The 12720-nt window shown below is 26.8% G+C and overlaps 1 protein-coding gene across 1 annotated transcript in view; it reads right to left on the bottom strand.

Moving 5' to 3' along the window:
• The window catches only part of LOC107448616 (limbic system-associated membrane protein), a 150228-nt gene extending 138233 nt beyond the window's left edge, over positions 1–11995 (bottom strand). The window contains exon 1 of the mRNA XM_071184238.2: positions 11770–11995. Coding sequence (XP_071040339.1) covers positions 11770–11830 — 61 coding nt within the window. The 5' untranslated portion in view covers positions 11831–11995. The remainder of the gene's footprint in view (positions 1–11769) is intronic.
• Positions 11996–12720: the final 725 nt, after the last annotated feature.

Raw genomic sequence — 12720 nt, 5'->3', positions numbered from 1 at the left:
ACAAATTTTCAATGAAAATAACTCGAAGTTTTGATACAGGAGTCGACACTGGTATGCAATAAACTAAACAGTCGCAGCATTGAAACCTACTGAATCACCAATGTAACAGCCATTTCTTTTCAATGAAAATATTTTCTTTATGAGTTACAATTTACAGTTAAGAAACAGTAAAAGAAAAAGTAGACAGATGGGGAGGGTTCTGCTCCAACAGTGGAGATTCAGCTTAGGCTTTCCCTCCCCAAAAGACCCTCAACAATAGGTACAAGGCGTGTCCCCTCTATGAAACTGCTTCCCTACCACCAAGGATTAAATAGACCCAGAAGATGCAGGGGGCTGTTTTGCCGTCACAGTCCAGCGGCCTAGGTCGGGTCCTCGTTAGAAAAAAAAAGGAAACAGCTGTAAGCGGCCGTTTCCCGCCATTTCCTAACGATACGTTGTGCACAATTTCATTTTGAGCATGCACGCGACGTTTAAACGGAAAGCCATGCTAACTGCCGTCTATGAATACTACTCGATACAATAATTGCAGTACGCGACTCATTATGTTTGGGCGAGGTTATGTGAGATGTGACGCTTAATTGCTTTGTCAGATAATTTTTATTGCAAAAAGATACAAAGGGAAAAGTTCGTTTTTTTTCTTTTCATTTTTAATATTGTTAATAAGTGTTTCATTGCAGTTCGCTACAAACTATTGTATTGGCAATCCAGGGACTGATCTTGAGGCTATGGAGGGCACGAGCCTGTTTGAGAGTTCTTCAGAACATGCATTTCGGAAAGAAAAAATTTTGATAAAAGAACCGTACTCCATGGTAATGACATTTCTAGTAAAAATAACCAAAAATTAGGTAATCAAAACCAAAATATACGGTATTTAAACCATTCATTTGGTAATTTTTCCGTTCATATGGTAACGGTTTACCGGAAATTCAGGTATTCAAAATTATTCAATATATTACCACACATTTAGTTAAATTAATAAATTGAAAAGTATTAATTTTAACAAAAAAAATAATTTTTATGCCATGTTCTAGGATATCATGATAAAATTACCAAATCTTACCACATTTACCAAATTTTATCACACAATGTAAAACCGTATTTATTGTTAATTTTACTAAAATCATTGCTACAACGTTTCGGCAAAAATAACAGAGTTTTTTGGTATTCATAGCATAGAGCCAGAATCACAGTAAATTTTGCCATATTCTGGTAGTTGTTCGAATTTTTTTTTCTCAGTGTGTAAAAAGTTTTCAAAAAAGAAACTCATGGAAACTTCTTTGCTAAAAACTTGCTAAATAAATTTTTTTAGACTTTTGTGTGTTTTCGGATCAAAACATTTCGTCAGCTTAATTTTAAACATTTAAAGTTTTTTAGATCAATTTAAATTTTGAGAAATCATCTTGTTCGGTTAAAATTAAACAGTAATTTTCAATGAAACATTTTGTTCAGTTAAATTTAAATAGTACTATTCAATAAAACATTTCCTCTCGTTACTTATAAGCGTATCATTTTGATAAAGATTTAATTCCGTCCAGTTAATTTCAAACAGTAAAATTCTAATAAAACAAATCGTTCATAAATGTCACGCAAACTAGACTCATTAAAACTTTGCGCTGATATTATCATAGCTGCGAATTAAAAATGCATTGTTAGAAAGAAAACTATTAATTAATTTGACTATTCAACTAATTAATCTGCTATTATGAAACGAAATTAAAGAAAGAAACTGTATAAAAACACAAACATTTCTTCCATGCAAATTGGTAAATGGTTATCTTCTATTTCATAAAAAATTGCAAGTGTCAAATTTATGATGCATTATATTATTATACACTGTTTCATGTATTTATTAATTGCTTTTACAACAAAAAAAACTTTTATTAATTAGACTGTTCTTCTAAGAATGTATTTCATTAAGGAGAACACAGAGCTAAATATTAATTTGGCTTTACTTAGATCATTTTAATCTTTATTATTCAGTAAGTGAAAAAAAAAAACTATATACATATATATATATATATATATATATATATATATATATATATATATATATATATATATATATATATATATATATATATATATATATATATATATGTATATAACGAAGAATAAAACAAAGAAAAATAATAGACATATGAAAAAGGGGGGGAAATAATAAGAAACAACAGTTTATTAAAAATAATAATAATAATAAATAAAAAAAGTTAAAAAAAAAAAAAAAAAAAAATCATGAAATGTTAATTAAAAAACCGGAAAAAAAAAGAAGAAAAAAAAAGGATATAATCTTTTCTTCAGCCCACACGATTATATCCGCAAAACAGAGTGCTTTCTGATATTGTATCAATATAGCCAAAGCTAAATAAATTAATACAATAGTGTGAGGAGCACTCAAAAAAATTTTTTAAAAAATAACAACAAATGAAATGGATCACAAAAAGTACAAATAAGTAAAAATAACATGTAAAAACAGATAATAAAATAAAATAAAAAGAAAAAACATTAAAAAGGGGGGACTATAAAGCGAGCAGCAAAATCAGTTCAACTTACATGGACGGATATTTTTCAAGAATGATTTAAAAATGTTTTCGCAGAAAGATTGCCAGATTACAAAATATGAAAACAAAAGATGAAAACAAAAGCGCAAATTGAGTGTAACAAGAGGGTTTTAAAGTGTCGTTCTTACTGCACTGTTGAAGTGATTTGTTATTCTGAGTTTTGATTTGTTAGTTACCAAAGACGGGCCCGAAATGGATGTGCGCAAGGTAATATTATACTGGATAATTTTAAAAATTGATCATAAATAGTTTTAGAAGATAGATGTTTATTTAAGAAAAAGTACAAAATAGAAAAGAGAAACATAAATTGCCTGTTTTGCAGATAATTTTAGCCGCGGATTTGCACGATATGGATTAGCACATAGAAAAATTATTTAAATTATCAAAGAAAAAATTCTTTCAATAGATAATTTTGACACGGATTTGCCCGAAATGGATTTGCACATGGAAAAATTAACAAAGAAAAAACCTTAGTAGATAATTTTAGCCACGGATTTGCCCGAAATGGATTTGCACATGGAAAATTGTATAAATTAATAAAGAAATTTTTAGCAAACAATTTTATCCACGGATTTGCCCGAAATGGATTTGCACATGGAAAAACTGTATAGATTAACAAAGAAAATTATTTAGTAACGGAAACAGGAACAGTCTTATTATTTCCCCCCCTTTTTCATATGTCTATTATTTTTCTTTGTTTTATTCTTCGTTATGAACTTATCTAATGAGTTCTGTTTACTTGCAGCTTAAGCGCAATAAATGAAACTTATTGTTTTTCTTAACTTTCTTCGTGTTTTCTTGTATTTATATATAATTACATCAGTTGATAGTGCATGTAGTTTAACAACACGAGAGGCATGCATATTTCATGCTTTTTTTTTTTTTTTTTAAGTCTTAACTACATCCTTGCTTCTTAACAATTAAAAATTAATTAATGCTAGAACATTAAGCCAAATTATAAGCATTATGTGAAGTATGGTTAATAATCTTGCCAGATGGAGAATATTTTTTTAAGCCTGAACTCCATCATAAGATCCAGGCATCTTGTTCATGAATCACATGGACCTAAAATATACAAATGAAAAAATAACTAAATAAAAAATTAATGTAATTGAAAAGGGAGAAAATCTCCATTTCTTTTCTCTTTTTTTTTCCCTGCAAGTGAAATAAGAATCATAAAAAGAGAAATGCCTAAAAGGGGAAAAAATCTCTATAAAAAAAGAGCAATTTGTAACAGTCAAGGTCAAGAAATTAAGCAACGGAAAAGTTATTCGAAAATTGAAAAATGACACTTTCGCACGAGCTCTTTTATTTAAATGAGAACATTTTCAGTTCCCCCAACCGTAACGGGGAAATTTCACCAACCCTGCTGTTTTTCTCCCCCTGCTTTTTCTTTTCTGCAAAGCATGAACAATAAAGAGAAAGTAAGAAATAAAGCCACAAAATAATATTTTTTTCTTCAAGCTGATTTATCTCAAGAATAATGAATTATTTTAAGTTCTAATAAATAAGGAAATATAAATGTGATATAAACCTAAATGTAATAAATAGCTATAATATATTAACTTCATGATAAATGTAATAACATCTCCATAATTTCAATAATTATAAATTAATAACTTTATGACAAGGGTGTTTTACTTGTTAGTAGATGTGAAAATAACGTCAAATTTTAAATAATAAAAATAATTAATGTTTAATATGATAATTTTGTCTTATGTTGCTAAGAAGTATAATTTCCTTCGTGCATGCAATTTATATAATATTTAACTGAATTTAAACAGAAAAGGCATAAAAACAGTTACCTAATTTTAACCTTTATGTTATATGTTAATCCATAATAAATTACATAAATATAAAAATTTAGACTTAAAAAAAAATTCCATTTTTTCTTTCTTTTGCACCATGATGTTAGATATCGTGAAATCAATAGAAAAATTATTGGGAGGGGGGAACCGAATAAATGCAGGGGTCTGTCTAGACATTTTGTGAAAGGTCCGTTTTTCGTGAAATTGTGAAAAAATTACTCACATTCTTTCAACCAGGGTCCGCTTTTATGAATTTGTGCAAATAGGGTCCGTTATTGTAAAAAAAAACTTTTTCAAGGAGTTTTTAAATTGTGAAGACATACAAGATTTTGCTCAACACTGTAAAATTATAGTTAAAAAAATTAAATTTTAAAAAATAAACAACAATTGCTGCTTCTAAATTAGAGATGCAACATACAAATATTTGGTATTTAGCCTATACTGCTGAACGCATAATATTCATTTCGGATGAATAAAGGAAGAATCGTCTGCCGAAGGCAAAACTTAATTCGTTTACATCCATCTTTCTTGTTTTCTGCCCTGGAAAGGGTTTATTTGATTAACAAAATAATAATGAAAATAAAGAAATTTGTGAAGGGTCCGATTAAAAGAAAAATCATTTTGTGAAGGGTCCGTTTTTAAGTTAAAATATTTTGTGAAGGGTCCGTTAACGGACCCAAATTTCTTCTAAACAGACCCCTGAAATGAAACTAGTAATTCTGATATCAACACAAACTCAAAATATAAATAAATAGATAAAAAGTTATTTACCTAAATTTGTGCAAAGTTCAAAGAAAAAAATGTCTAAAACCATTCTTACAATCGTATTTCCAATTATCAATAGGAATTAATTAATAAAAGTTAAAAGAAAAAACAATACGCTTTTCTGCGAGACATTGCTAAGAAGTATTTTCCAATAGGACTTTTGATACGTGATAAGTTTTACAATTGATAAAATGCATTTAAAATGTACTACTGAGAAAATAGTCGTACTTTACTTATTCTAAAAGGAAAAAAAAATTTAAATAATAATAATAAGAAGAAAATGAATTCCTAGGAGCTTATGATGTAAAGTTATATAAATCTGCATCTAAAATAAAGTAATGGAAAGAACAGGCGTTTAACGCGTTAACATCATATTGCTATTGCGCCATACTAGTTGAACTACAAGAGTCGAGCTGCATAATAAACAGAAAAGCAAGGTCATCAGCCATATCTTCAGATTGCATCAAATAACTTACTAATCTTAAATTTCGCAGAGATAATTTTAAAAAGCTAGTAAGCTTTAACAAATTAAAAGAACCGTTTGAATAAATAAATAAATTGTTCTTTTTACAAAATTATGAAATATCATAAGAAACGTCCAAGGACAAAGTTGCAATGCTACTTTTGTTTAACTTTCAGAAATAAATGTTTATTACGTGCCAGTATTGCAAAGCTAAGGATATTACACGTAATTGAAAAACGTGTTGTTAGAATAATAAATTTGCTTAAGCTTGTCATCATAAAGAGAAAATTAAAACTAAACAACAGATAATACACTCATGGACAAAAAAATTAGCGCACCAAGAAGGAGTCGTCAAAATGGAACGAAATTTTACATACGCAATGACTACTTTGATGTAAGTAAATGATTAGAAAATCAAAGATAATCGTTTTTCTTTGATTTTCTAAACATTTACTTATATCAAAGTATTCATTACGTATGTAAAATTTCGTTTCATTTTGACGACTCCTTCTTGGTGCGCTAATTTTTTTGTCCATGAATATATTTATTGAAAATTCTAAAACGCTCCCAGACTACAAAATGAAAATTAGAAAGATTTTACATGCCAAAAATAACGGCAATAATAAATGTAAGACATCTTTCCAATTCCATTGGGGCAGTTTTTCCTAAAGAATTTATGTTATGCACATTAACATAACCAAATTAAACACATTAACATAACATAATAATTTGATTACCTAATCTTTTAACACAATAATCAAATTTAAAATCAATATATGGTTGGTTGCGCTTTTTTTATATTACACCAATAATACTACATAATTATACTTATTTAATTATAATTATTTAATTATAATTTACTTATTTAGAAGCGTTGAAAAGATTTTAATGAAAACAAATTTTAAGAATTTTTTTTTTTTAATGATAATGAATTTTCGTTTTTTTGTAGGTAAAAATGATATGACTGCTGATATTAACTTAAAATCAACAATCACCAGAAATTGTCCCTGCATCCCTAAGTATATGCAGCAGATAATAAGCAGCTGCAAAGCATATGCACAGTAACTGTGGATAGCTAATAAGTAGTCACTGTGAAGTTGATATGCAGCAATTATGAGCAGAAAATGAGGGTAGAGAAGCAAACAAGAAGCAACTATTTAACACATTTTGGGCCAGTTTGAAACAATTTAACAAATATACATACTAAAAAAGTAGTTTATAGCAAACATTAGAGCTTACGGCCTAAAAGACATTTGTGATTTTACATATTTCGATACAATTTTTTTTCTAAGTTATTAATTTTTGCAATAATTACATATGAAATAAATAATCTCAGAAAATTAAATTTAATTAAAAAAAACTTGTGCGCTAAAAAAAAAAAAAAATATTTAGTTCAAAATACATACAATGTCTTTCCTTAAACATGACCTTTGGTAAGACTGAAATATTAACGAAAAACAAGATGAAATATACACTAAGCATTAAAATCGATAAATTCATTTATTTAATCGATCATAAAAATTTGAAATTGACTAATTTCTTTAACATGAAGTAAACAGAGAAAAACATGTCAATTTTTCTCTACACAAAATGTGTAATTTAAAAAATAAAATAAGACAAATTTCCCAATATCGACAATTCCTATTATTTATTAAGTCTAGACTTTTGTCACTGAAATTTACGATCTATATTACTGATTATGATAGGTTAAAATGCCTCTTAGTGCAAAGTTCTTTTTCTATTATTATTACTCGTTAAATTTGTTTCATAATAACGAACATGTCCGGACGATGTCACCATGTCACTTTAATAAATTGGTTAATTAAGAAAAACAAATGAAAAGTTTCCCTAATCTTTTTATAAGTCAAAAACCACGAAGGTAAAAACGTAAAAGAGAATAAGCCGGAAATTGCACCAGATATAAGAGATCATTCTTCAGGTAGGACAAGGACAAAAAACCACGAAATTCGATTTAAAAGTTTAGCCAGAAAAACCACATCAGGATACACCCTCGTCTCCCACCTACTACACACAATTAGAGATATTTTTTAAAGAAAAAAATAGCTATATTTTTATTTTTTAAGGCTTAAATCGTCTTGATAACATCTTGTTTTTAATAAAATGATATCGCTACTGTTTTGAGTTCAATACAGATGACTATATCAATCACATAATTTACTGATAAATCTGTTTTTAAATATATATAATCTATAATTCTGTAAACAATTAAGCTGGCTAGATTTTTTACTGATATTTAATTTATGGCTGTATTTGCTATATTTTTACTAATTTTAATCTATTGAAATCTCATAATTCATTGTTTGTACTAATAATTTGTAAAATGTATAATTATTTTACTGACATATTTCATAAACTCAGATAATACCGATATAACTTCGAATTATATATAGCTATATAATAGTTTTGAATAAACAAAACAGAAGCAACTAGCTTACACTTGTATTTAAAAGTTTAATGTATTTTAAATACAAGATGCTCAATTAAAAATTATAATTCAATTAGTGAGCTCTTAACTTTTTACCAATAATAGCTTTTTTCCAATTTTCTGAAAAGTTTAGCATTGTTGTCGTAAAACTACAATATAAGGGTTTGGGAAAACTATGTATTAACTATAAAACTAAATATTTTTAATCTAATTGTTATTAAATAAATATATTTTTAAAACATAGAGCTACGCTTAATAGTTAACTTCATAGTTGTCATTTGTATAAGTCCATCGCTAATGTTTCATTCGATTAGTATTAGTTAAATGAAACTTCTGACGGATTTTGTACGGTTGTCAGAAAGTTTTTGGCAATTTTAGACAGAATGGTAATAAATAATGGCTTGTTTACAGATGTAAATATTGCTCTAAAACCTTCTCAACTTGTTTAGAAACTATAAACATAGAGTGCTATATTAAAATCAACTGTTAACTTACAACAATATTCTCATGCTTCTAGCTTTATAAAGGTATTTTCCTAGATCATTTTTCCCTTTTAGGTTAAAGGAGGTTCATAAATTAAAACACAATAAAATAACGTAACATAAAATTTATATCCTCCATACCAGAGGCCGATGTGCTGCTTTCAAAAGATAATTTTCAATACAAATTTAGCACACTTTTTTGAACAGAACGTATTCAAAAATTTCTACTTGGGGGGACGAAAAAAAAAAGGCATATGATTCATTTTATGTGCAGAAGGGAAACTATTGTCACATGGGTGATTAGTTCCTCACTACTGCGTAAGAAATCGTCTGCCGAGATGAAGTGAATAAAAAAAGTAAAATGATAAAAGGAAAGGAATAGAAAAAGTTATGATTGTGAAAAGAAAAGAAGAAGAAAAAAAGAAGGGGTTGATTCAGAGTAGATGAGTAATCCCTTTACTTTTTTCTTCTGCTTTCTTAATCTGGAGGAGAATTTGAGGATGAACTAAAAACTCGGAATGATGAATTCTAAGTAAATGGTATGCGGAAATGGATAATAGGATTTTATTCTAGTTATTAAATACTTACTATATTTATTTTTTTTTAAAAAAAGGGAAAAAAAACATTCGGGGGATAACAAAATTTTTTCGAAGGGTTCAAAAATTTCATAAGGCTGTTAATTAATGCACTCAAATGCGCTAAACATAAGAAAATACATGTTTTTTTTTCTTCATAATCATCAACTATTTACATTAATATTTTAAGGATATTAGCCGCTGTTACTAATTTACTCATTCATATTTTTAAAAAAAAATTACTGCACTTTTCTCCTGGCTTTTAAGTAATATTGTTGTAGACAAGCCTGTACTCCATAAATCTAAGAACAAGCCTGTACTCCATAATCAGCAATAAATCTCATACTTTTAAAGTCTTCTCAATAACAAATATAAATATTTTTTAAATAACAAATAGATTACAGATCTTCTATCGTTGAATAAAATCCCATTACATAATCAATATTTATTATATCTAAAATAGATAACTGTAATATTCTCTATAAATTTGACTCGTCTATTCTTCTCCACTAATTGAGATAATTGTTAAATATAAAATAAGATTATATATATTTGTATAATTTCATACACAAATATAATACAGTCGATTTTCGATCCATCGTTCTTTTATAGATAAATAGAAATCTGAGCGATTAAAAAAATTTTAGTTAATAAATTGACTTAACAAAAACCAAAAGAAAAGTGTCACTTTTTTTCTATTAATTTAACAAAAATTTATTACCACTTTGTTACAGTTGATAGTTTATAGTTTGAAATAGTCATGATTTTCTTTCAAAGTAATTGTAATAATTAATACCTAATCTGTACTTTTTTCATTTTTCAATTTAATTTTTAAAAGATTAGAAATTTTAAAGATAATTTATAAGTCAAACATAAGTTTTAGAAAGATGCAGCAAAAATATAAGTTGAAAAGATAACTAGTTTTTAAAAACCAACTTGATTTATGAATAGTTTAAATAGTTATAAAAAAATTTTTGAGTGGCACATCAATTTGAAAATCAAAAACTGTAAGCATAACTACAACCATAAAAAAAGCCAAACAAAATTCTCATTATTAATAAAATATTACAGATTATTCTTTTCATCCTCTCTATTGCAAATTAAACTCTTTATATATCATCCTTTCTAAATTTTATTTAAAAATACTGAACAATTAAAGTTAAAAATCAATTAATTTTTTTAAACAAAAAAATAATGTGCAAGGAACATCTAATTACTATTTCTTTTAAGTTATAAATAATACCAGAACAGTTTTGCTTATGAGACAAGTAAGAGAAATTTTAAAAAGTTCACAATGATGAAGTTTTTGAGTTTTAATAAAATCATTAAATAAATTATATCAATCAGTTGTTTCATGTAGATTTTATTTAGATTGCATAAAAAAATAACAAAAAAAATTTAAAAACTTGATAGAAAACATTTAACTTTGAAATACTCAATCATTAAAGAAAACATGCTCAGTAATATTGAATTCAATACATTGCATTATTTTCCGCATATAATTGGATCCTATACTTGTTGCATTGAATGAAGAACAAAAATAGCAATGGAAAGAAATCATGCTGATAGTTTTTCTGCATTGTCAAAATTACAACAGTATATATATATTGAATAAAAATTCATAAAAATTAAAGAGTATTTCTATGGTTAAACATTTAGATAACGTTTAGAACATTTTAATACTTGTTTCGAAAGATTAAAAATAATAGTTTTCAAGCAATATTTGCATTCTAAATTAATTTGAAAAATAGACAGTAGAACAAAACAATAAATGAAAATTTTTAAAATCTGACATAATTTAATTTGAAAAAATATATTCCATATATACTAAATATAAATTCAAATAATTGGCGCCAACTGAAATGCATCTATTGCAATATATTTTCTGCGCATAATTGGATCAGATATTTAATGTGTTGAGTATAGAACAAAAATGGCAATAGAAAGTAATCATGCTTGCAATTTTTCGGCATTGGCAAAATTACAACGGTATTCATAAATTTTATAAAGTAGTAAAAAAATTCATAAAAATTAAAGAATATTTATATAGTTAAACATTTTGATAACAATTAGAACACTTCAATACTTATTTCGAAATTTTAAAAATAATCGTTTTCTAGTAGTATTTGCATTCCTAAATTGATTTATTGTAGTTATTTGGAAAATAACAAGTACAATAAAACAATGAATGGAAATTATTAAAATCTGACGATATTTAATTTTTAACAAAAATATTCCATGCTTAAATAAAAATTTAAATAAATGGCGCCAACTGAAATCATTTCAAATAAAAACGTAACTAACAATTTTTGACATGCATTTTAATCTAACACTAAAACAATAACAAATTAATATCATATAATTATTTTATCCAATAGACGATTCCGCAATCCTTGAATCGTTCAAGTAAGATAAAATGCCCACAGATGAGATATTTCGAACTTAAATAATTTTCGAACTCTGAAGAATAAAACGAAAAAAATAAAAGCCTTCCCAGGTAAGCAATCTTTCTCCCCTCAGGTACGCTAACGTACCTGTCGAACTTGCAAAAGGAACGATCTTTTATTTAAACCGGCAAATTCTAACAAACCGGCACCTCACTATATACAATGTTATTGCCATAACGTAAAAGAGCAAGAATCGATTAATAATCAAAATGAAACTTTACTTACAAGTGCAAAATACGGATAAGATGAGAAAGATCAATGAAATCCCTGATGATGGTGTATCCATTTTAGAAAGCAGTGATTAGTTATAACTAGATGTGTTTTTCTCCGCAAAGCACAACGTAAAATAGAAATAAACAATCGAGAACGGTAGATAACTACGAACTGCTTTACTGGATGAACCTTTTCTCATTCAAACATAAACGCGGCTAAATTTTGAGCGGAAGAATACACGAGAATGAGGCAACAGGGTTGGCTTGGCGAGATTCAGACAGAACACCGCTGTCGCCAAAAAAGATTACATGGGAAGGAGCTAAGGTAATGGATATTAACTTGACATTTTGCGCCAAGATAGGAATATTTTCCGAGGTTAAAATTCTGTTCAGCAATTTTTTTCCAGACATGGAAAACTCTGCGTTACATTTTGTATAAAAATTTATATATTATAACTACCTTTTAAAAAACTCCAAATAAGTTTTTGCTATAAATTAAACATTTCGCAAATTTGATCTCATTTTTTCTTGCGATATTTAAAAACAAATATTTTAAACTATAAGAAAAATATTTTTTGTTTTCATTTGTTTCAGTACATGATAAATTTTACAATGAGGCATTATTAATTAATAAGAGACAACAGCTTTTAATATGAATTTTTAACATTTTCATATGTTTAATTATTTAAAAATTAACCATAAGACACTTTTATTTGCTTTATTTTTTTAATAATCATCATAACAAAGCATTATTAAATAACAGTTAGGAGACAACAGTTAACATTTAGTGTTTTTATTTGTTTTATGTTATGATAAACTTTACCATAAGTCATTGTCCATTATTATTTAATAATTTAGGAAATAACTGCAATAAATTATTATTATTATTTTGTCATATTGTTAATAAGAATAAAATGCGATGCTTTCATTTGATTGATTGTATAAAAGTCTTTAGAGTAAAATA

Source organism: Parasteatoda tepidariorum, chromosome 10 (assembly GCF_982258835.1).
Source record: "Parasteatoda tepidariorum strain Cologne lab strain chromosome 10, Ptep-v5.0, whole genome shotgun sequence".
Taxonomy (NCBI): domain Eukaryota; kingdom Metazoa; phylum Arthropoda; class Arachnida; order Araneae; family Theridiidae; genus Parasteatoda; species Parasteatoda tepidariorum.
The sequence above is the reverse complement of the archived record's forward strand: the minus strand, read 5'-3'. Positions and strand labels throughout refer to the sequence as shown.